This window comes from Haliotis cracherodii, unplaced genomic scaffold (assembly GCF_022045235.1).
Source record: "Haliotis cracherodii isolate W230 unplaced genomic scaffold, xgHalCrac1.p SCAF_3, whole genome shotgun sequence".
Classification (NCBI taxonomy): Eukaryota; Metazoa; Mollusca; class Gastropoda; order Lepetellida; family Haliotidae; genus Haliotis; species Haliotis cracherodii.
In genome coordinates this window covers 75,681,272-75,707,820 of record NW_027266286.1, presented here as the reverse complement: position 1 = coordinate 75,707,820, position 26,549 = coordinate 75,681,272, and the positions used below count along the sequence as shown (strand labels likewise).

The following is a 26,549-nucleotide window of genomic DNA, read 5'->3' as shown; positions in this document are numbered from 1 at the left end:
GTCTCTATGTCAAACATTATGGCTTTGCTCACCAAAGAGTCTTTATTGATGAGTGAGTGAGTTAGTTGAGTTTAACGCCGCTTTTAACAGTATTCCAGGTATATCATGACGTGTCAGCTTAATGTGGGAGGAAAGCCCGATGTGATGCAGGTCTCAGATGTTTACCACTTCGGTGAAACCCACGAGCACGGGTATGGTGCTGACAAACCTAGAAACATAATCGGGGCGAACCGGGATTCGAACCTACAATCATAGGTTTCTGGCGTGTCCAAGGGACGCAACTCTGCATAGCGAATCGCAGCGCCTTAGACGACCCGTGCCACCATGTATTGATGAAGATATTGAGGTCGAGAATATTTCTTCATGCTGAGATTTCTGTTCAAGCAGATGGGAGCTAGGAAATAGACATAGTGTTTACTCTCGCGTGTCACGTTATCGTGCTTACCGCCGTACAGCAATATGAATACAAGTGCGTTAGAGTAGAACCATTTCCTCGCTATCCGAATTGGAACGCTATCAGAACTTGATGCGTTTCAGATCCTAGATCACGAAATGATTCCTCTTTGACATGTCACCTTGCTCATCAACACTCGCTAGCTTCCTGTTGTTCTATTGATTTATTCACAATTACTTAGGCCTAATTATTTTGCGGGTGTACGTTGGATCAATATTGCCGACCAGCGTTTTTCAACCAATCATTTGTCAGCATACCTGCCCAACTATTTCACAATGCGTCTTTGTGTGGCCTCCGCATCAGTGATATATGAACCGGTTTGGGAACCCAGGTATAGCATCTACCGGTGTGGCCATGCATGAATCATTCTACTGTAACACGGCCACGCCTTATTGTGCATCGCATCATAGCGTTTTTTTTGGTTTTGTAACCGTTATTGATTTGAGTACATGCACATGAAACGACAGCTGTTGGTCTTGTTGAGTCAGTCACATTGTGAACGCGGAGGGAAAGTGAATGTTGTAAGAGATATTGTGCAATACTGTCAATAAGGAACGAGTACCGGCATACCCAAAGACTGCATTCACTCGCATCCTCAAGTCCCCCATCTCTCACCATGGCTACGACAAGGCTGACTGTTGTGTGCTTCCTGTACAGTCTACATCTCATGGTGCGAGGTGAGTTCAACTACGACCATACAGTGTTAGACCTAAACGCAAACCTTTACTGATCTTTACTGGGCTAGCCCGGCTGAAGGTAACACGCCATTAACATCTGGCGGAGAGCCGCGATATGGTCCTACAGTCAAAACATAGCTAGGGTCATGTTTTGACTATTGGATTACATCGCAGCTCTCGGCTTCATTGTAATGTTAATAGGGACATGTGTACTAGTTCAGGGGATCCGCCGATGCTACGTTGATGATACTCAGTGTTATCTAACTCTGGATTTTGGAGCACCTTTAGAATACAGCACCACAACTTCTCGTGAGGACGATCTCTGCCGTAGGTCACGTGTCTCAAAGACAAGCAACCAGCCTCTGTGGGCTTTTGTCCCATTTCGTTATCTACATGTACACGAGTGGTGAGGAATGTGCCGATATGGCGAGAACAGGGTACGGCTCTTGGCGTCAGACGTCGAACACGGGTTTGCATGAATGACATGGGATTTAATAATTCTCCGGGTGATTTTTGTGACAGTAAAGTGTGGTAGGGAACACTGTATGGATAATGTGGATAACTGTAAGGAACAAGGGAGGCATGAGCATTGCTAGTGACGACACAAGGGTGAGTTCGCTTTTGAATCAGTACTGAAAATATGTAGCTGGTGAAAGTGGCTTGTGTGAATGTTCCAGGACAGTTTCCGATAGCCAAAATATTCGACACTTAACCATTTCATCCTATTTTCTCGACGTTATTGTGTGAAGAATATTAGCAGCAGCTATAGAACCAATGATAGCCACTATAAACAGGTACCTTACCCAAATGATAGTAAAGGGTGAGAAATCGTATAGGGGATCCAAGGGCTAAGGATAGCGTTCGGGGTAACCTACCCAAACACCGGCGACATTTGGATGTGTTCAGCGCCAGTATAATATTTAAGGACCGAACAGATAATATATGTATCTTAGTTCCTATTTATCATCATTTTAGCTACTTATTACGAAAGAACAAAATAAAAGATATATAGCCGCAGGCTATATTTAGTGAACAAATATTCAAAACTCTCAACATCGCTGGGCCTATTCAATGACATTGCGTGTAGAGATGATAGATCACTGGGTGGAGCTTATGCTCACTCGATGACCCCTGACGTCACAGGGCATTTTTAAAGACCCGTGGACATCATGAACACAGTTGTGACGTGGGTCATAATATCACAAAATGCTGTATATATTTTAAAATATTAGATTGTTACAAAGACACGTGACATTGGACAAGTTTTTTGGTTCCTTTATGTGGATATCCGCGGAAACATTCCTCAAACAAGGTAACTGCCTGATATTACACAGATAACTTTTGTCGGCTGTAATTACGATTTTTACATTTTGTTTTCATTCATTTGCTGTAGCAAGAACACAGGAGGCCTTAACGACAAGTGATCAAATTGTTCCATACCTAAAACATATCCGACAATCAGTTGTTCCAAAGTGCTACACTTCTGATTATTATTATTTTACATATACATAGTAAAACCTGGAACTGAAATACCTCGATGTTGGAATATTTTATGTCCGATAAAATAATAGTTTCAGATATTATTCATCCGATCATTGCATCAATATTCTTTGAAGTATTTTTTATTGTGTATTTTTTTAACCGAATCACCAGTAGAATGGTAGAAAATATGTAGAGCTGATTGCTATATCCAGCTTAGTTCACGAGAAAATACACTCGTAAAATTATAATTCTGCATATAAAACATTGCCTAGCAGAACGGAAAATACAATTTAAATGGTAAATCATCATGTTTAGTGCTAATATATCTGAATTTCACATTTTTCTATTGATCAAGAGGATTATCACTTTGTCATTATATCAGAGGAATATGTAGGTTTTTATTGTACAATGTTGATCGATATTTCCATCCCTTTCAAGTCGTACATGCATTAATCAACAACGAAACACATGTCAGTTTGGCTGCAGCTCTTTACTGTGTACCTTTGTTATGATATACGTCTTTTCATGCTTCGATCCTCCAATAGGTGTCGCTTCGCACATCGCAGCGAGAATAGCACAGCCAATTGAAAATATAGTCCATAATAAGCGAATTTTGAATCCATGAAGACAATGCCGATCCATATCTAAAAACTTTCCAAATTGGAGTGTTGTTTCCCTTTAACGCTAGGTACTATGTGTGTCTTGTGGCCATACTTCTTCTTCATTCCAGGTGACGACGTGAAGGAAATGAAGACGTGTACCTCCGATGCCAATACTACATTCAGCATCACATGCCAGGAACAGGAGATGATGTATTTCATCAATACAAAGTTGCAAGAGATGACAGATGATTGTAAGCCTGGCAGCTGCTCTTTCGGACACTCCATCAGTACTGACAGTGACTGCACCGGTGTCAGAGCGTGCGAGAAGACAGTGAGGAAAAGCTGGGTAGATGGCGGTTGTAACAAGACGACCAACTTCTATCAACCTACGTTATTATATGAGTGTATTTCTGGTATGTATTGTCTGGATATTACTTTGGTTGTCACACACTCAGCCTGGTCACACATGCAGTCAGGTCACACACTCAGTCAGGTCACACACCCACTCACTCACACACATGCAGTCAGGTCATAGGTCACACACTCAGGTAAAAATGCCGTCAGGTCACACGCTCAGTCGAGTCAGACATGCATTCAGGTCACGTTCAGTCAGGTCACACAATTAGCCAGGTCACATACACAGTCAGGTCACACACACACAGTCAGGTCACACACACTCAGCCTGGTCACACACGCAGTCAGGTCACACACTTAGCCTGGTCACACACGCAGTCAGGTCACACATTTAGCCAGGTCACAGGTCACATACTCAACCAGGTGACACACATACTCAGGTCACACACTTAGCCAGGTCACACACACAGTCAGGTCACACACTTAGCCAGGTCCAACGCTGGGGTCACACACTCAACCAGGTCACACATGCAGTCAGGTCATAGGTCACACACTCAGTCAAGTAAAAATGCAGTCAGGTCACACGCTCAGTCAAATCAGACATGCATTCAGGTCACGTTCAGTCAGGTCACACACTTAGCCAGGTCACAGGTCACATACTCAACCAGGTCACACACATACTCAGGTCACACACTTAGCCAGGTCCAACGCTGGGGTCACACACTCAACCAGGTCACACATGCAGTCAGGTCATAGGTCACACACTCAGTCAAATCAGACATGCATTCAGGGCACGTTCAGTCAGGTCACACACACAGTCAGGTCACATACACACAGTCAGGTCACATACACACAGTCAGGTCACATACACAGTCAGGTCAAATACACACAGTCAGGTCACACACACAGTCAGGTCACACACACAGTCAGGTCACATACACACAGTCAGGTCAAATACACACAGTCAGGTCACACATAATCAGGTCACACACACAGTCAGGTCACATACACACAGTCAGGTCACATACACACAGTCTGGTCATACACACAGTCTGGTCACATACACAGTCGGGTCACATACACAGTCTGGTCACATACACACAGTCAGGTCACATACACACAGTCAGGTCACATACATACAGTCAGGTAACATACACACAGTCTGGTCACATACACAGTCAGGTAACATACACAGTCAGGTAACATACACAGTCAGGTAACATACACACAGTCAGGTCACACACACACAATCAGGTCACACACACAGTCAGGTCACATACACAGTCAGGTAACATACACACAGTCTGGTCACACACACACAATCAGGTCACATACACAGTCAGGTAACATACACACACTCAGGTCACATACACACAGTCTGGTCACATACACACAGTCAGGTCACATACACAGTCAGGTCACATACACACAGTCAGGTCACACACACAGTCAGGTCACATACACAGTCAGGTCACACACACAGTCAGGTCACATACACACAGTCTGGTCACGTACACAATCAGGTCACATACACAGTCAGGTCACACACACAGTCAGGTCACATACACAGTCAGGTCACACACACAGTCAGGTCACACACACAGTCTTGTCACATACACACAGTCAGGTCATACATACAGTCAGGTAACATACACACAGTCTGGTCACATACACACAGTCAGGTCACATACACAGTCAGTTCCCACAGATCACAGATCACATATCACAAACCTAGCCAGGTCACACATGGTCTGTCGAGCGGAACGGATGTCGCTGGTGTTGATTGGTAATCTGCCGATCTTGTCGAGGTGAGGTGACCCTAGGACGACCGCTCCGAGGAAGGTCATTTGTGGTCTGTCTAGCATTGTATCGATGCAGGAGACGGTACATTGTGGTTATGTTAACGTTGAAATGACTCACAAGCTTCCAAACAACCTGGTTTCTCTAAATTTGATTTAGGCGTGGCATTGTTGATCAAGGAGTGGTAGGTCCAGGAATCGGCCACAGTTTTATACCCACTACAGTTCGTGACAGTTCGTGCATTTGCGATTTCGCGAGAAATGGGTATATTGAAATGGTGCGTTTTGGCGATTTGTTTATTATGTTGCAATTTTATGTAGTAGCGGGTAAGGGGTGGATGTTGGTGGGGCACACACAACACGACGCTACTCGTCAGTTCACATGACAACCATCTTTATTCCGAGAGTAGATACTAATCATATTAAACCCTGAAAATATAATGCAAACATCATAAGTATTTTTGTAGCAGAACATGGAGATTAAACACAATTACAAGACTTCATCTTATCAGCTAGCACATTAGCACTAGCATGAATAAATCCTTAAATATAAATAGCAGGTTGTAAACTATTTCTGAATAACTATATAAAATTTCCATTTGTAAATACTTTGAGAATACATTAAATTCACACAAAACATTAATTTAGAAGAATAACCATATACTAGTTATTAGTTTGAACCATATATATATAATTATGCTCCCTACTTACCACTGTGTGGCAATGAGCTTATCTCATTGGTTCGCAGTCACGTTCAATGTTGTTTACGGTCACATCATTCTATAACAAGTTGAAATACAACCTTGACAATACTAATAATGGCCATATAAAATAAGATATAAAAACAACCGATCTCCCATACATACGTTCTTATTTCATACCACGTTCAGACAGTTATAGATTTAAGAACATGTTTAAATAATAATTTAGTTTAGTAAAGTGTATACTAGTAATGCAGTATTTAAGAAGATAACATACTGTAAAGATGCAATATGATACATTTTAGATTGAAATTAAATAAATTCTACATACAACCAACTGTAATGATAGTTGAAATACCTACTTTACTTTAACTACCAGCTAGGTTTACTTATACACTGATGCATTAATTTAACACCTCTTAAGTAATACAATATGTACAAGACCATATATACAATAGATGAAATACTAAGCCCATAGAAACTAACCTGGATAATGAAATCCTCAATACACAAACATCGAGTTCCCTGAATGTACAATGTTCAACATCCACAATCAGCAAGGGGCTGATATGAAGGAAAACGATCTAATACAAATCTAAGTGACCTCCTTGAATAATTGTGTACAACTGCCAACAGGATATGCCGGACAGAAACCTTTAAATCTACATACACAATAGATAGTAAGCTGACCACAGAAACTAAAGCAGACAGACAAAAGAAACTTGTGCAGTGTGCATACGCATGGGTCAGAACCTGGCCTGACCCAGTAAGGTGGCTATTGTTAAATGCAGGGTGCAGGGATAGGCTTATTGTATTGAGGGCTTGTATAACTCTAAAGGTTTGTTTGTAGGGTACTGTATGTAAAGTTTAAAGCTAAAATGAAACATCTAAAATATCTAACTTATATGTACAAATACTTAAAACATGACTTGGCCACATACTTCCCCTCCCCCAGAAATGACGTCCTCGTCATTTGGAAGTTCCATCCAGAATAGAAATAAAAGCCTGGGATAAACTCTCACTAATATGCTTTAAAACACCACTAGCTGCAAGTTCCTGGATTGCTCTAGATCTTCTGTCCATAGTAGCCTCTGAACCTGTCACTCTGTGACTCATCAAGTACTCCCCTGATGTCATCCAAGAAGGCTTCTTTGAGTCTCTTCCTGAACGTCTAGGTGCAGATGCAGTTGGAAATATCGATGCAGTTGCAGCAGCAGATGTTTCGTCATCTATCCCTGAAGCGGTCTGAGCCCCAGGTTCCTCCTGTTCAGTTTCGTCCTCATCAAGTTCCTGTATTTCTTCTTCACGGGTCTCTTCTGTGTCCTGCTGTTCCTCTGACAACACTGACGAGTGACCGTCGCCACCAGAAGAAGATCCCTCTACCTCAAGAAGTTCTTGGTCGTCACCAGTCTTTGCTTGGGTAGATTCCTCATCCCTCTCTGCAGATTCTGCGTTCATCACTGTGGAGCCATGAACGTCTGCTGTATCTTGGGACGTCTGAACAGGCACTGTAAATGTTCCTATCTCCATGATATCTTCATTTCCAGTAGACATCTCTGATGTCGCGTCTTGAGTGTATGCTGGGGATAACACAGTTGATGTCCTTCGTCTAGGAGCTGGAGTTGGCCTCTGCTTGACCTTGGCATCCTTTGACTGTGAAATGGCTCCAATAGGCAGGAGATGGTTCCGGTGCAAGGTCCTCTTCCGTCCTTCACCAAATTCCTTCTGGACCACAAACACAGGAATGTCTAAATTTGGCTGTTCCAGAACTACATTAACATCCTCTTCCCATCGGTCTGCTAGTTTATGTCGTCCATCGAAAGCCAAAGCTTTGACCAGCACTCTGTCTCCGACCTCTATGGTTCCGCCTCTAACCTTCAGGTCATAACCTGCCTTCTGTCGACCTTGAGCATCTTGTGTGGTCTTGGCTGCCTGCTCATAAGCACTCCGGAGTCGTTCCCTAAGGGCCTTGGTGTACTGAAACACTGATTTCTTCTCTCTGTTGAGCTCCAGTCCAAAAGCAAGGTCGATTGGTAATCTGGGTTCACGTCCAAACATAAGGAAGAAGGGTGTCTGGCCAGTGGTCTCGTGGCGGATGCAGTTATAAGCATGAACTAAAGGTCCCACATAATTCTTCCAGTCCCGTTTCTTGTCAGGCGATAGGGTGCCAAGCATGTCACAGAGGGTCCTATTAAATCTCTCACACATGCCGTTGCCCATAGGGTGGTATGGAGTGGTCCTTGACTTCTTGATGTTCAGTAAGTCACATAATTCCTTCACGAGCTTGCCCTCAAAGTTTGCTCCTTGGTCGGTGTGGAGACGCTGTGGCATTCCATAGTGTTGAACAAAGTGGGTGTAGAAAGCCTCTGCAGTTGTCTTGGCTGTCTGGTTCCGTGTGGGAATGGCCATGGCATACCTGGTAAAGTGGTCTGTAATTACCAACACATTCTCGTAGCCTTGGGATGATTCCAGTGAAAGGAAGTCCATGCACACTAACTCCAGAGGTTGGCTGGTGTTGATGCTCACAAGAGGTGCTCTGGCGTTGGTAGGAGACTTCCTTCTGAGGCATCTTCCACAAGCACGTACCCACGCTTCAGTATCTTTGGACATCCCTGGCCAGAAAAATCGGTCTCGCAGAAGTGATAGAGTGCGGTCTCTTCCAGGGTGTCCCACTTCGTCATGGCATCCTATCATGGCTCTTTCTACACAGGAGGCAGGGAGAACCAGCTGTAGTCTCTTTTCTTCTCCTATGGTGACCTGTCGATAAAGGACTCCATTCTTCAGGATGAGTCTGTCAAAAGCCTTGAACAGAGTTGCATCCGTCTTTGTTGATGGAATCATGTCTTTTTTTGGTTTGAGACCAGCTCGCACATTGGCTATCCATGGCCTGAGAGTCGGATCTTGATACTGTGTTTTCCTCCAGTCTCTGTCAGTCATGAGGCGGATGTCTTGTCCTTGGTCTAATTCGATATCTATGACCTCAGCTGATAGGCACAGGGTTTCTACAAAGGCTTGAGAATGGATTACATTACAAACAGCTTTGACAGATTCTATAGGAACCTGTGATCCTTCCTCTTCCTTTCTTGACAATCCTGGAAGCCTGGACAATCCATCTGCATCTGCATTACTCTGACCTGGGCGATACATAATGTCGAAGTTATAAGCTGCAAGTGCAGCTAACCAACGATGGCCAGTAGCATCGAGTTTGGCAGTGGTGAGCACGTAAGTCAGTGGGTTGTTGTCAGTAAATACAGTGAAGGTATTGCCGTACAAGTAATCCCGGAATTTCTCAGTCACTGCCCACTTGAGGGCCAAGAACTCCAACCGGTGTGCAGAGTAATTCCTCTCTGACTTACTCAACCCGCGACTTCCATAACAAATCACTTGCTTCTTCCCGTCGTCTGTCTTCTGGTATAGAACTGCGCCAAGTCCGTGAGTACTAGCATCTGTATGAAGTTCAAAACTCCTCGTGTAGTCTGGGTATCCTAGGACTGGTGGTGATGAAAGAACATCCTTCAATGTCTGAAAAGCTGACTCTTGTTCTGGACCCCAAGACCATGGCTTACAAACGTATGTCTTCTTCTTGGTCCTCTTGCATTCCTTGGGAGCTGGCATGAGACTTGAGAGTGGTTGAGCAATTCTGGCAAAGTCCTTCACAAATTTACGATAATACCCAGCAAAGCCCAAGAACTGGCGAACTTGCTCTGGTGTTATAGGACGTGGCCAATCCTTGATACGTTGTACTTTATCTGGATCTGCTTCAACTCCTTTCGATGACACAACATGTCCAAGAAACTTTATCTTCTCCTTGAAGAAAGAACATTTATCTGGTGTTAACTTCAGGCCACACTCTCTGATTCTCTCGAAAACTCGGTCAAGTCGTTCCAAGTGTTCTTCATATGTGTCCGAGAAGATAATGATGTCATCTATGTAGATTAGGCAGATCTTGAGATGAAGCCCATCAAAACACTCGTTCATTAATCTCTGGTACGTTGCTGGACTGTTACACAAACCAAAGGGCATCCTGGTGTACTCGTAAAATCCGAGTGGTCCTACTGTGAAAGCTGTTCTCTCTTTATGTTCTTCAGCTAACTCCACCTGGTGATACCCACTCTTCATATCCAAAGTCGTGAAGAATTTGGATCCAACCAGAGCATCAAACATCTCTTCCACTCTCGGCAAAGAATAGCTATCCTTGATAGTCCTGTTGTTGAGCTGGCGGAAGTCCACACACATTCTAAGTTTGCCATTCTTCTTCCTTGCGAGCACAACATTAGACGACCATGGTGAATAGGATTTACGAATGATCCCACTCAGTAAAAGTTGTTGAAGATGGTCTCTCACTTCCTGATACATCGGTGGTGGGATCCGTCTGTGTCGCTGTTTGAAGGGATGCTCATCAGTCAGCTTAATCCTATGCACCACCCTGTCAGTATAACCAACATCTGCATCCCCAGTTGAGAAGATGTCCAAGTGCTGTCTAATAACATCTTTGCCTCTGGCCAGTTCATCAGGAGTCACAGCAGCTTCTTCAAAGTCCATCTTCTCAATCAATGGTCCATCACTAGTGGTAGATGTCTGGGGTATGTCTTCAATGGTGACTGGCTGTACTTCACAAAGTATTGCATTGGGTGGTATAGAAACGGTCCTGGTGGTGACATTACAGATGTAAACATCAACTCCCATCTTCTGTTTACTGTTGTAGGAGACTAGACTTGGGGCAATGTCAAGGTCATCTGGTATTGTGGAAGTCTTCGTTGCCTGCAGTACAGCACAAGTCGAGTGGTACTCAAGAGGTTTATCAAGATATCCATGAATCTTTACTTCACTATTTGGTGGGATGATAAATCTTTTGAACTCGGCGCTCTTCACTAAAGCTAACCTATTGTGGCGCTTGACTAGCTCCTTCTCCCTAAGTACGAGACATCTGAAGGCAAGGTACCACGGGGTAAAGAGATTAGCACACTGTAAAAATCTGTTCCCATGATGCTCCTTACAATTAACCATAAGCGCATTCAAAATGTTTGTGCCCATAAGAATAGGTACAGTCTCATTGTAGTCACTGTCAGGGACAACAAGAAATAATCCTTGCTGGTCAGCTGGTGACATACCAGTTACCTGAAGCGGTGTCTCTACATATCCAAGATATGGTAATGGCTTACCATCAGCACACTCTACATGCAGGATACCTTCAAGTGGCTGTATAGGGAGGTGGGACAGGTGATCTCGATGGAAGGACTCGCTCATGGTTGAAACTGTAGCTCCGGTATCCAGTAGGGCTTTAGTGTTCACTCCATGAACGGCAACTTCCACTTCTGATGCAGTACCCACAAGGCCAGTTATATCATCATCTTTGGGACCCTGTACACTGAAATCCATAACATGTCCCACCTTATGGATTCTCCTCAGTTTAACGGATTCCAACTGTGGTCCATCCTAACTGTACACTTGTAGCTGACGTGTCCAGGTTGTCCACAGCGGTAGCAGATGGGGGTAGGCTGTCCATATGCATCAGTTGTCCACCCCTGCCTTGGCCGAACTGTCCTTGGATGAAAGGCTTGCTGTCCCCGTGCATTGTTGTTTTGAGTCTGAATAGAAGCAGGGGATGAAAACCGAACTGGAGGACCCTGAGGGTGCCGTGGCATCTCTTGGACTCCCTGAAATGGTGGATACCAGGCACCTGCAAAATCAATGGCGGGTCGTGTCTGTGCTTGAGAGGTATTGTCGCACTTCTTCTTGAGATCAGCTACTTCACCTGAAAGTTTTCTGATCATCCCCTTGATCTCTGCCAATTCCTTGTTCTCCTTGGAGACAGCCGCCATACCAGGAATAGGATTCTTCTTAGTAACAGTAGAATTGGGAGTAAAAGACAGGGGCCCTTCACGTGTCTTTAATTCCTGTTCTATTCTTCTGAGGCTGATTAGAAGATCGCTGAAGGTGAGGCTCTGGTCGTACTTGTGGCCGGAAATGTCCTTTAAGTCAGGCAGAAGTCCTGTCCATAGCATGGATTTAAGCATTCGGTCTTGCTTGTTAGCTTCCACTTCTCCGGCATCTATGGCCTGTCCCAAGAGGTCTTCTAGACGCACAGCCCAGGTAGCTACTGACTCAGTCTTGGTCTGTTTGGCGGAATAGAACTTGGCTAAAAGTGTCTCCGTCGCATCCACATCGCCAAAGACGCTGTCCATTTTGGCTAAAATAGAGCTTCCATCAACGTGTGGGCCTAACCTAAGTAATACTCTGGCAGCAGGTCCCTTCAGTGATCTCCTGATGGCTTGCTTGATGTTGTCCTCCGAGTGTAACTTATCCTGATATAGACACTTCACTTCATATCGCCAAATGTCATAACTGGCATCCTTGTTACCTTCCCCAGAAAAAAATGGTAGGCGAGGTACCTCTGCCACCTTTAGAACCGTCTCTGTACCAGTAAGAACTCCAGGGGTCTCATGAGTGCCTGTCTCAAATGGTAATTCTGAATGCTTAGATTCGGTCTTTACCTGTGAAGTACCAGAACACTCACGCATCCAGGCCATAAAGTCTTCTGGGGAACCCAACTTGGGGCGCATCTTGAGTGTATTGAGAGTAGACACAAGCTGGTCTATCTCCTCTTCAGTCATACCATCTGGCTCCATAATGAATAAGTAAACAAACTAGTAGATAGAAAATGAAAAATGGTAACACTTCTCACCAAATGTACTATCTGATGATGACTCAGCAAAGTCAAACACAAAATTGTGCCCTAAGTAATATACATGTTGGCGGAAGAATAAGCAGTAAACTTGTTTAGGAAGACATACTTGTTGTCGACTGGTAAAAAGCACAAAAATTGAGTAGTAACACAACTAAGAAGGAACACAAAAACAGCTAGAGTATATACTGCAGGTATGTATACTATCTACTTGAGTCAGGTATGTTGTATACTTCAGGCGAGTATACAAGTATAATATATACTTCAGGTAAATATACTGGGTACACTATACAGTGTATACATTGATATTTGCAATAGGATACTGGGGAATTTATGTATGATCAATTATGTGTAGGCTAAGTGCTCAGGTTAGTACACATTTCATGCTTAACTTATGCAGGTGCAACGCAAGCGCAAATGATAGGTGAAACAGGAGAACACTGAAGAAATCCAACTGCAATAAAGACAAACTACTTAAACCAATTAACCGAAGAAAGGATCAACACACTAAAACCTAGTCGAACGAGATATCAACCCCTTTAAACTAAATGCTAAATACTAACAACTAAATACTAATATCTATATTTATGATAATAAAGCATTAGACTATGCACCTTAACACGTAATTGAAATTATCTACTGGACGTAAATCCTACATTACTAAAATTTATTTAATAGTAAGTAATTATATACTTTATTGATTCCCTGTTTATTAATAAACACAAACTCACACCATGCAAACTCAATCACATGATATCAATCAATCAAAATCAAATGAAGTGACAAAAAAACACTTCAAGATGAACGCTTGGTTACATAATAAATTACCGCGACAATAGCGAGTCGTGGCAGTACTGCGACAATATAAGGCTAAACAGTCGCGACAAAATCTGGAAAACCAAAGGCCTGCAACAATATTATCGCAACATCAGCGCGACAACAAATCATGGCAACGGCGCGAAATGAAAACAGGTCAAATATGTATTTATGGCAATGATCTAGTTATCAAAATAGTTATCAAAATATAAATTACATGAACATATGAAGCCTATAAATCACACGAAAGTCTGTAGCACAAAGACTCTGGCCCAAAGTCACTTGGGCTAATGCATGGTAGTCCCACTTGTAGTCTTGCAGATCAGAGTCACTGAATGGCACAAGCACCAATATACTCCCACTTATATCATAGTCAGTGGCACTAGCACCGAATAGAGTCAGATGTCACAAAAATCATATAGTCACTGGCTCACATATCACCACATAACATGGTGTCTCTCACGGTGTCTGTCTCCAGGGGACGGGTATCACTCTCTGGTTGTCACTCCTCACTGGGGGCTCCAAAATGTAGTAGCGGGTAAGGGGTGGATGTTGGTGGGGCACACACAACACGACGCTACTCGTCAGTTCACATGACAACCATCTTTATTCCGAGAGTAGATACTAATCATATTAAACCCTGAAAATATAATGCAAACATCATAAGTATTTTTGTAGCAGAACATGGAGATTAAACACAATTACAAGACTTCATCTTATCAGCTAGCACATTAGCACTAGCATGAATAAATCCTTAAATATAAATAGCAGGTTGTAAACTATTTCTGAATAACTATATAAAATTTCCATTTGTAAATACTTTGAGAATACATTAAATTCACACAAAACATTAATTTAGAAGAATAACCATATACTAGTTATTAGTTTGAACCATATATATATAATTATGCTCCCTACTTACCACTGTGTGGCAATGAGCTTATCTCATTGGTTCGCAGTCACGTTCAATGTTGTTTACGGTCACATCATTCTATAACAAGTTGAAATACAACCTTGACAATACTAATAATGGCCATATAAAATAAGATATAAAAACAACCGATCTCCCATACATACGTTCTTATTTCATACCACGTTCAGACAGTTATAGATTTAAGAACATGTTTAAATAATAATTTAGTTTAGTAAAGTGTATACTAGTAATGCAGTATTTAAGAAGATAACATACTGTAAAGATGCAATATGATACATTTTAGATTGAAATTAAATAAATTCTACATACAACCAACTGTAATGATAGTTGAAATACCTACTGTACTTTAACTACCAGCTAGGTTTACTTATACACTGATGCATTAATTTAACACCTCTTAAGTAATACAATATGTACAAGACCATATATACAATAGATGAAATACTAAGCCCATAGAAACTAACCTGGATAATGAAATCCTCAATACACAAACATCGAGTTCCCTGAATGTACAATGTTCAACATCCACAATCAGCAAGGGGCTGATATGAAGGAAAACGATCTAATACAAATCTAAGTGACCTCCTTGAATAATTGTGTACAACTGCCAACAGGATATGCCGGACAGAAACCTTTAAATCTACATACACAATAGATAGTAAGCTGACCACAGAAACTAAAGCAGACAGACAAAAGAAACTTGTGCAGTGTGCATACGCATGGGTCAGAACCTGGCCTGACCCAGTAAGGTGGCTATTGTTAAATGCAGGGTGCAGGGATAGGCTTATTGTATTGAGGGCTTGTATAACTCTAAAGGTTTGTTTGTAGGGTACTGTATGTAAAGTTTAAAGCTAAAATGAAACATCTAAAATATCTAACTTATATGTACAAATACTTAAAACATGACTTGGCCACATTTACTCGGGGCTTCCAAAATGCAACCAAAAATATTGATAACACCATCAGGCTTCAGTACATGCTAAAACCCGTATCAATGTATGGTTCCGTGTTTGTGACCTATTTGCTTAAAACCACTTTCTTTTGCGTGTGAGTATATTAGGACTAAAATATGTAACATCTCACTCGGCTATAAATCTATATATATCGTACAGAAGCATGGCCTTGGATATGGACAAACCCTATTTTTAACATTATACACAACAAAATATTGAGGTCATTCACAAAATGTTTTCTTAGATTTTCAAAGAACCACTAAATGGCATCTTCATAATGAGTCATGTAATGTGCTGGAGACAGGACAGCTGGGATGTCCTGTGAGGCCCGGGTCCTACTTAGGACCTGACCCGAGTACCCGATTTACGCTTCCCAGCCTTAATCCACTCACTCACTCAGTGTGTGTTGTTTTCCAGAGACACCACTTGACATCTGCAGTGTGGGCGGAGTTGCATCCGGGGTGGACAGTTACTTGTATCTGAAGTCTCCAAACTACCCAGGGAACTATAGCGTAGACTACCCAAACAAGACCTGCACCTGTGAGATCCGGGGAGCGGGAATGACAATGCAGATCATTGATGCCCTGATCCTGCCCCGCGCCAACGACACTGACAAATATACCATGACTGCAGGTCTCACAGTCTATCCCACAGCTGGAGAAGTTAACACTGTTGTGGGACACAGATTTTCTGGTGTACGACCATTTTTTGATTGGCAATTGAGGGATGTGAAGCAGGTGCAGTTGGTGTACAATGCCGGGGGGAATGAGAGCAAAGACGGCAACCACTTGTGGATGAGAGTGAAGGGTAAGAGGGTTGTGTCACGGAGGGCAGCCCATGTTACTGGATGTAAACATTTCTGCACCAGTTCCTCCGTTAATACTTCTATTGTCGATAAGCAGAGGGAGGTTTCCAATGAAGGAGCTTTAAGACATTTGAGTTACTTAGAAATGAATTATGCATGATTAATAATTCAAGTTCATGGTTATGTTTTTACGTCAATGTCATTGGGTGTCCTACTACCTTCCTCTTCACCATGATCGTCCGAGAGCGCCGCGGTAGACTCGCAAAACTCTGTAAGGTTTTCACAACAATTCCAACGAATAAGCACTTCGTTTGAAATGAAAGGCCTACATAATATTCTTGATATTCCATCAAAATAAGGAAAGATGTGTTTACATTCAAATGTAATTTTACGTATAATCAAACGCCTGAAACGATGGAGGAATTGGGGTTTAATTTTGTCAAAATATTAATTAAGTACCTTTTATGAAAATGACTGTGCCCAGTAAGCGCTATACATAAAATTGAAGTGTGCCGTTTCCTATTTGTGTGTGCCGCGGGAACAATGGCGCTCTGACTCTTCCTGAAATATGGAGAAACATGGCTATAGAGATAACATCAGAATCTGACAATGATGTGACAAAAAAGCTGAACTTTGACCTTTGACTTATTTTGACCAACGCGTTTCCAATCAGGGCTACATTGGGAAGGTGTATCCAAGTTTGATGATAAATGTATTTGTTACTTTTTGAGAAAGTGTAACCATAAACCTTATATGTTAATCGTTTCTTTCTCATGACCTTGACCTTTGACCAATTCATTACATGAACCAAAAGAATTGCCAAGGTCAATGAGAAGTCCAGGGAAGGATATTCTCGGATGTCAATGATCTTTTTGTATTAGACATTAGAAAAATGCAGGGGAACAAATTCCAACAAAATTTTAAAGCAGTCCTTTTTATTTGGGGAGTTAAATATCCCAATATGCTGTGGGAGTGAACAGGATTCACAGTTAGTGGGAAGGAAAGTAGTTGTAAGTAATTGTGTAGGCTCATGTAGTGAAGCCAAACGTGCATGTGACTTATTTGCCTTATTTGCCAAGAGATTTCAAAGAGCGACTCTTGCTCAGAAGTTGTTTGATCAACGTTACATCATTCAATAAAGTAAAGCTTTTATGGGAGTTTTATGGGAGACATTTGGAGGACATTTCCAAACTTGACGCATCAGTGACAAAATTGTCCGATGCAATTCCCTATTTTGACTTGTACCATATGTTCCTGTAGGTTTTTTAAGATGAACCATTGACTTGCCTTTGCATGTGTTTGTGACACCGATAGGGCAGGATACACTCCCCCTATCGCGAACACCTAGTATCATCACTATTTCATAGTGATTCATAAAAACATGCCCATGACATAATCGGAATCGCACAATCGACCCTGCAGTCTCGATTTCTATTGGATATGGAAAGGGTTTTGTAGCTTTATTATTTTAACAACTTATGAAGCAGTGAATAACATAAGGATCATATTTAATGTTATGAATGTCGAATGTACTTTTGTATATATTGTAGGCACATCAGCCACAACCGTGTCTTGCAATGGAGCTCCACATCCAAGCACACCTGCCCCAACCAACACAGTCACCCCAACCAACAAAGCCGCTCCAACCTACACCGGTATGTCCAACACATGTTCCTGCTTCAATAGTCATGCTTTACCTCAACCGAAGTAGGGGCGGACAGGTAACCTACTGGTTAAGTGTTTGCTCGTTACATCGAAGACCCAGGTTCGATTCCTGACATGGGTACGATGTATGAAGCCCATTTCTGGTGTCCCCCGCCGTGATATTGCAGGAATATGGCTAAAAGTTCAACCTGAGTATCTGCGTGGCAGCACCGACATGTTTGTTCCATGTCAATATCAAAGTACAGAGGACTCGATACTCTTGAACATTAGGTGTGTAGACTTTAGTATGGAACTAATACTCCTTGAGCTACATTTTCCAGATATATCAAAACTTTGTGTATTTTTACACATACATCTAAGGGTGCTGCTACCTCATGACAGACACACACAGACCTCTGGGTGTATGTATATTAAGGATGTGCTACCTCATGTCAGACAGCCTACACAGACCTTAGGGTGTATGTATATTAAGGGTGTGCCACCTGATGTCGGACAGTCTACACAGACCTTAGGGTGTATGAGTATTAAGGGTGTGTCACCTCATGTCAGACATTCTACACAGACCTTAGGATGTATGTATATTCAGGGTGGGCTACCACATGTCAGACACACACAGACCTTAGGGTGTATGTATATTAAGGGTGTGCCATCTGATGTCGGACAGTCTACACAGACCTTAGGGTGTATGAGTATTAAGGGTGTGTCACCTCATGTCAGACATTCTACACAGACCTTAGGGTGTATGTATATTAAGGGTGTGCTACCTCCTGCCAGACAGTCTACACAGACATCAGGGCGTATGTATATTAAGGGTGTGCTTCCTCATGCCAGGCAGTCTACACAGACCTCAGGTTGTATGTATATCAAAAGTGTGCTACCTCATGTCAGACATTCTACACAGACCTTAGGGTGTATGTATATTCAGGGTGTGCTAGCACATGTCAGACACACACAGACCTTAGGGTGTATGTATATTAAGGGTGTGCTACCTCATGCCAGACGGTCTACACAGACATCAGGGCGTATGTATATTCAGGGTGTGTCACCTCATGTCAGACAGTCTACACAGACATCAGGGTGTATGTATATTAAGGGTGTGTCACTTCATGTCAGACAGTCTACACAGACATCAGGGCGTATGTATATCAAGGGTGTGTCACCTCATGTCAGACAGTCTACACAGACATCAGGGCGTATGTATATTAAGGGTGTGTCACCTCATGTCAAACATTCTACACAGACCTTAAGGTGTATGTATATTCAGGGTGTGTCACCTCATGTCAGACACACACAGACCTCAGGGTGTATGTATATTAAGGGTGTGCCACCTCATGTCAGACAGTCTACACAGACCTTAGGGTGTATGTAAATTAAGGATGTGCTACCTCATGTCAGACAGTCTAATCAGACCTCAGGGTGTATGTATATAAGGGGTGTTGTACCTCATGCCAGACAGTCTACCAGATCTAGGGTCATAGATCCATGACTCGAGATGCATCATTTGTCTTATGCAGGATTAGCGTGTCAAGTTTGAAATCACGTGCATCATATCGTGATGAGAGTGAGTGAGTGAGTGAGTATGGTTGAACGCCGCTTTTTGCAATATTCCAGCAATATCACGGCGGGGGACACCAGTAAAGGGCTTCACACATTGTACCCATGTCGGGAATCGAAACCAGGTCTTCGGCGTGACGAGCGAACACTTTAACCGCTAGGCTACCCCTATCGTGATAAAGACACTATGGTGACACTTGGCTGATTGTTAGTTTTGTCATTAAGTGGTAAATAGCGGAAACATCTCTTCTTGAGGTACATTATTCTCTTTCTTACCTCCGAGGGCAAACATATCGAAGTTAATATAAATCATATGTGCCCTAGGGTAATATCACGTCACGAGACAACTGTGTATGGACCATCTTTTTGTTCCAAAGGGCAATAACCCTCCTTTTGAAATTATATAAGCGACGGTCCGACCTGTCGCTTCCGGTCAGGTTCACGGATCTATGCGCGCTGCGGCAACTGGCAACAGAAAACGGAGCCAAGATAATTTGTTACCCTGTTGCACCGACATTCAAAAACGGTCAATTACAACTGGATATGTTTTACTAGCACACATTTTGTAGTGATTATTAGTTTAGAAAATCAACATCTGTTGAGTCTTCAACTAAAAGACGAATTGTCACGATGGAAGATAGCTGGGAAATCGGCATGAAAAACGGAACATTGACACGATATTTTCAACGTTAGAAAACGGCGAGGCATTCTGTCAGTCTGGGCTAACATTTCGCATCGATGAAATAATGCAAACTCATTTTATTTATCAGCCTTTGTGTTACTTCCCACGACAATTCCAAGTATTCCATGGACTTTAATGTAATATAATTGGACTTACACTTACTGTTGCAGCACACAGACATCTTTGACAGGCCTTTACGATTGATCTGTATTTAGTTTACATCTGTGCCAAACAAGAAATAACATTCATAATAAAACAACTGATTTTAAATGTTACTCTTATGTCAGAATTCAAGTTACATCTGACTTTTATTTCTTTAATTCTGAAATTATTTTTTTAGAAAATAAATATGATATAAAAATAAAATAGATATCTACCATGCATCTATCAAGCAGTCAGTTGTTCTGTTGCAATTAATATACATACCAGTCATTATATACTTTGAAATAAGAGATTTACCCATATTATTCCTCCCCTTACAAAATGTGTCCGCCATTAAGTGTTAATTCATTGATCCATCATTCCTTACAGGACTCTGATACTCATGTTCTCAAAATTGTGGTAAATTACAGAGATTTGTCCAAACAAACAACAAATCATACTGACTACCCCAAAAGTGAGTGAGTGAATATGGTTTTAACACCAGAAATGGGCTTCACACATTGTACCCATGTCGGGAATCGACCCGGGTCTTCGGCGTGACGAGCTAACGCTTTAACCACTGGGCTACCCGACCGCCCCGACTACCCCAAAAGACGTGTATGATACATAAATAGATGTAAATCATAGTTGTATAGTTTTGTTTTAGTAACATAATATTTATCATTCTATTGACAACTTATTTCCCTTACAACCCATACACTACCCTGCTGTAGCTATGTATCAACAGTACTTCAAGCTACCTGTAGTATTAAGTTTATTTATCATCCAAATCTGGCTCCCACAGGAGATATAGCTTGGATGAGATCAAGCGATATCTACACTGTAGATATCGCTGCAATGAAATTACAGCACAATGCTTTGCAGATCATTGTGACATCACTGGTTACCATGACGTCACAATCACATGACATCACTAATAGCTCTGCTACTGAAGCTGTTAGCAATACTTTTTACACTGAAGACACTGCTAATTACTGACTACAAAATTGAAAAAGTTGGAAGAATGATGTTGGATGATAAATAAAATCTCACCCACGTGTCTCTTGACATCAAATATATCAACACTCGTTGATATATTTGATATCAAAAGCCACTCGGGTGAGATTCTCTATTTATGAGATATTATTATCATCTAGCAAATATGATTTAATAAAGTTTATAATGAAATATTCTGATTACATAAATGCGAATTTAACCGCACAATCATTCCATGTAGATGTATTTAATTATCTATGTTAACTGGTTTTGCATATAACAGATTATATTTATATATGTTACAGTCAGTGTCTACAATCACGCATATGAATATTAACTGTGTCACTCAGGCAATGTGTATATTGTCTTACATTTTCAGTCAGTATACATATTACTGAAATGACTCCTTAAATTAATCTTATTTTAATTTGGATCTATTTAGATCTTACAAAGATCTAAGTAACATATGTAAGTAGTTAAATATGTTCCCACAGTGAACTGAGTGGTTCTTCAAACATGAAAGTATACTAGATATAGTCCTGTTATATGTTACTTATCTGCATTGACATAGTATACAGTTCAGTAAAAGATAATGACTGCTAAAAAGTCCTGCATGTGTAATCTAATACTAGCACACATGTACAAGTATACCAAGATACCAAACAAACTAATAACAGTCATTGTGCAATGCAGATACCTGTTGGTGTAAAGGGAACAAAGAATAACATTAATAATAAGTTTAAGTGGGAATTTGGGACATCAGTTTAGAATAAGAAACATTGAAAGCCAGGCCTAATGAAATTATGAATGAGCTCTATCCCTATTACACTCATCTGATGATTGTCAAAGCAATCAGTGCAGACACTGCAATGTTAATACAATCATCATTATAGATATTGAAAATTAGCATGGATTTATTGTTCCAATTTATAAGATGAAAAATTGTAGTTGGTATAAGAACCTTTAAATAGGCATTGAAACTAATATATATAGTGTCTTGTGTCTGAAAAAAAATATAATTTTCTAATTTTTTAAAATTAAAAAGGCCACATTAATAAATATGATTTATTTATCATATTGAAGTATAATCACACTAGTAGTTGGCAAAAACAGGCACCATTCATCCATAAAATCTTTTTATACAACATGCACCAACTAAACCTTAAATATCAAAATAGATTTCAGAAATTTCCATTTCTGTTATATTGAACATTGTTAATGATATCTAGTTGATGACATAATTTTTCAGTGGCTGTTTCTTTTACCATATCTTGAAAACCTGATTAACACTTACATGTGTTGCAACATTTAGGCTACTGGCAACTATTACGTTGCATAAGACCTTACTATTCCGCGTACCGCATCGCCTAACCGCTGTACTGATATTCATGCATTTGATGTGGCGATACTACAAGATTGATATGGGAACGTGTACAATGAAATTCTACTTCATTTTTAAAAGTGTGATACTTACATCAAGGTCAGCACTTCCAGTACCGATTGTAAAACGTCAACAAAGCGACCTGGAATGAACGATCAGCTGATCTCACCCTATCGCTTCGAACGGCTATCGAGTGGTTAACTATACAATTTAATCAGTCGTGGTTATCCCTGATGCATCACTGAATCACGGAACAGTTATTTCCGGACGTGACAATAGTTAAATCATTGTTTAGGCGAAAAGATATACTGTCAACACACCAGCGTGACCGTTGCCGAGAGAGATGAAGGTAATACTGGTTAACTGTCTATAGGCGTCATAGTAACATTAAAACTAAAATGCGTCTCAGTATGTAATAAATAAAACATTATATTCGTGTTCATGTCATACTATGTCATATGTTTCTGTGGTTTTGCGTTTCTTCAGGCCATCATCGGCTGACATTAACCAGTCTGGTTGCTATGGTTACTGCCGTTGTGATGTCTAGTGCTGCCTAACTCAAGGACTACTGTAAGTGACATCATCCACAAGACCAAGCCGTGTACGGAAAGCACGACGAGTTTAATGCTGTTTATATTAATAATAAAAAAACAGTGACGACATTACACATAAAGTTTTGAATCAATGATGATAATCAGTTGACATTATATGTTTTGTTTGTGTATTCATGCGCTCGTCATGTTTCAGGACCGATGACACGGCAAAAGAAGAGTTGGAATCCTCCTATACCGGAATATATATTTCTTATAACCAGATACATGCCTTACTGAACAATTACAGAAGATTGGTTGGAATCCTCCTATACCGGAATATATATTTCTTATACACCAGATACATGCTTTACTAAAAAAATATATATTTCTTGTACACCAGATACATGCGTTACTGAGCAATTACAGAAGATTGGTTGGAATCCTTTTATACCGGAATATATATTTCTTGTACACCAAATACGTGCTTTACTAAACAATTACAGAAGATTGGTTGGAATCCTTCTATACCGGAATATATATTTCTTGTACACCAGATACATGCTTTACTGAACAATTACAGAAGATTGGTTGGAATCCTTCTATACCGGAATATATATTTCTTGTACACCAGATACATGCTTTACTAAACAATTACAGAAGATTGGTTGGAATCCTTCTATACCGGAATATATATTTCTTATACACCAGATTCATCCTTTACTGAACAATTACAGAAGATTGGTTGGAATCCATCTATACCCGAATATATATTTCTTGTACACAAGATACATGCTTTACTGAACAATTACAGAAGATTGGTTGGAATCCTTCTATGCCAGAATATATATTTCTGATACACGAGACACATGCGTTACTGAACAATTACAGAAGATTGGTTGGAATCCTTTTATACCGGAATATATATTTCTTATACACCAGATACATGTTTTACTGAACAATTACAGAAGATTGGTTGGAACCCTTTCATACCGGAACATATATTTCTTATACACCAGATACATGCGTTACTGAGCAATTACAGAAGATTGGTTGGAATCCTTTTATACCGGAATATATATTTCTTGTACACCAAATACATGCTTTACTAAACAATTACAGAAGATTGGTTGGAATCCTTCTATACCGGAATATATATTTCTTGTACATCAGATACATGCTTTACTGAACAATTACAGAAGATTGGTTGGAATCCTTCTATACCGGAATATATATTTCTTGTACACCAGATACATGCTTTACTAAACAATTACAGAAGATTGGTTGGAATCCTTCTATACCGGAATATATATTTCTTATACACCAGATTCATGCTTTACTGAACAATTACAGAAGATTGGTTGGAATCCATCTATACCCGAATATATATTTCTTATACACAAGATACATGCTTTACTGAACAATTACAGAAGATTGGTTGGAATCCTTCTATGCCAGAATATATATTTCTGATACACGAGACACATGCGTTACTGAACAATTACAGAAGATTGGTTGGAATCCTTTTATACCGGAATATATATTTCTTATACACCAGATACATGTTTTACTGAACAATTACAGAAGATTGGTTGGAATCCTTCTATGCCAGAATATATATTTCTGATACACCAGAAACATGCGTTACTGAACAATTACAGAAGATTGGTTGGAGTCCTTCTATACCGGAATATATATTTCTTATACACCAGATACATGCTTTACTGAACAATTACAGAAGATTGGTTGGAACCCTTTCATACCGGAACATATATTTCTTATACACCAGATACATGCGTTACTGAGCAATTACAGAAGATTGGTTGGAATCCTTCTATACCGGAATATATATTTCTTGTACACCAAATACATGCTTTACTAAGCAATTACAGAAGACTGGTTGTAATCCTTTTATACCGGAATATATATTTCTTATACACCAGATACATCCTTTAATGAACAATAACTTTGCTTTCCTTCACCCTGTGAGACGTAGAGTAGTTTAAATGGGAATCAACTTTTGGGGTGTGATATCTTGAAGCAGTGCCCACCTCTCTCACACCCTAAGACCCCTGCCCTCTCGAACCCAATCTCTTCTAATACTGAGGCAAAAGTAACTGATCCGATACATTTATTAATGACTGAAAACAGCTTAGAAATAAACTTTTTTATGCTTACTGGAGTTCGTAGACAATTATTGTATATGTTCAAATGGCTGGTAACTGGCATTGTCCTTTTGCCGTGACCAAGAACGTTAGATTGAAATTAGAAGGAAGTTTTTCATGGATTTTACTTCATCTAGTGTGGCGTTTAATAAAAGCAAACCAACAAACCAAAGTCCGAGTTTGTCGATTGGTTTGTGCCTCAAGATTCCTCATTACCTCCCTGATGTAGTGTTTGGCCGCAGATGTTGGTGTGGCATGTGTGACGTGGTGTGGCAGGTGTGACGTGGTGTGGCAGGTGTGACGTGGTGTGGTAGGTGTGACGTGGTGTGGCAGGTGTGACGTGGTGTGGCAGGTGTGGCGTGGTGTGGTAGGTATGACGTGGTGTGGCAGGTGTGACGTGGTGTGGCAGGTGTGACGTGGTGTGGTAGGTGTGACGTGGTGTGGTAGGTGTGACGTGGTGTGGTAGGTATGACGTGGTGTGGCAGGTGTCACGTGATCCCAGGCTTATCTGCAGTAGACCATCACTCTGGAGGACAACTGGGGCCATTGTATTATCAATACAGTCCATCAGATGATTAAGCTGGATCTTACGGTTTGGGGAACTGAATGATTGTGTGTAACACGGGTGTATCACTGGTGTATCACAGGTGTATCGCCCAATCATTCAATTCTCCAAACCGTATAAACTCCATCATCAAGGGGTGAGAACTGCGCAGGAATTAGACAACTGAGTGAATGATTCTCTGTGTGAGGATAAGCTGTGAAAACAGCTGAGGTCAATGTAATAAGTTAGTTGAGTTTGAAGAACTTCATTTCCAATTTTTGTAACCTGTAAATTGAAACGCTTGTTGTGAAAAACATTAGCATTGTCATTACACTCAGGGTGTCATTTTGACCAGGGTGGCATTATGAACAGGGTGGACAGTGCCTGTCAATAATAGGGATTTCACCATCATGCTCATTGAGTCTGTGTTCTTTAACAGATGGCGCTGGCCATGTATTAATGATATTATACTCTGTAGTGTACGATTTATTGGAATACCCGTGAAGATCCGGGTTAGAATAGATCTTCAGCAACCCATGCTTGCCGAAAAGGCGACTAGCGGGATCGGGTGGTCAGGCTCGCTGACTTGGTTGATCTATGTCATCGTGTCCCAATTGGGGAGATCGATC

At 41.0% G+C, this 26,549-nt stretch overlaps 1 protein-coding gene across 2 annotated transcripts; it reads left to right on the top strand.

Moving 5' to 3' along the window:
- Positions 1-918: 918 nt before the first annotated feature.
- On the top strand, positions 919-25,388 carry LOC139473933 (uncharacterized). 2 transcript variants are annotated; one of them, XM_071256751.1, is made up of 6 exons: positions 919-1,131; positions 3,344-3,628; positions 15,875-16,264; positions 17,813-17,917; positions 23,168-23,251; positions 23,429-25,388. In XM_071256751.1, the coding sequence occupies exons 1-5, from the start codon at positions 1,071-1,073 to the stop codon at positions 23,236-23,238; spliced, it is 912 nt and encodes a 303-aa protein (XP_071112852.1). In that variant the 5' UTR covers positions 919-1,070; the 3' UTR covers positions 23,239-23,251; positions 23,429-25,388. The 2 variants fall into 2 exon arrangements, with proteins under 2 accessions (XP_071112852.1, XP_071112853.1); XM_071256752.1 differs by lacking the exon at positions 919-1,131 and adding an exon at positions 1,538-1,740.
- Positions 25,389-26,549: the final 1,161 nt, after the last annotated feature.

Bases quoted from the DNA above. Each gene is read 5' to 3' on its own strand.
- LOC139473933 (XM_071256751.1), top strand. From the start codon at position 1,071: ATGGCTACGACAAGGCTGACTGTTGTGTGCTTCCTGTACAGTCTACAT. The intron at 3,629-15,874 runs GTATGTATTGTC...GTTGTTTTCCAG, and splicing joins ATTATATGAGTGTATTTCTG to AGACACCACTTGACATCTGC. The intron at 16,265-17,812 runs GTAAGAGGGTTG...TATATATTGTAG, and splicing joins CTTGTGGATGAGAGTGAAGG to GCACATCAGCCACAACCGTG.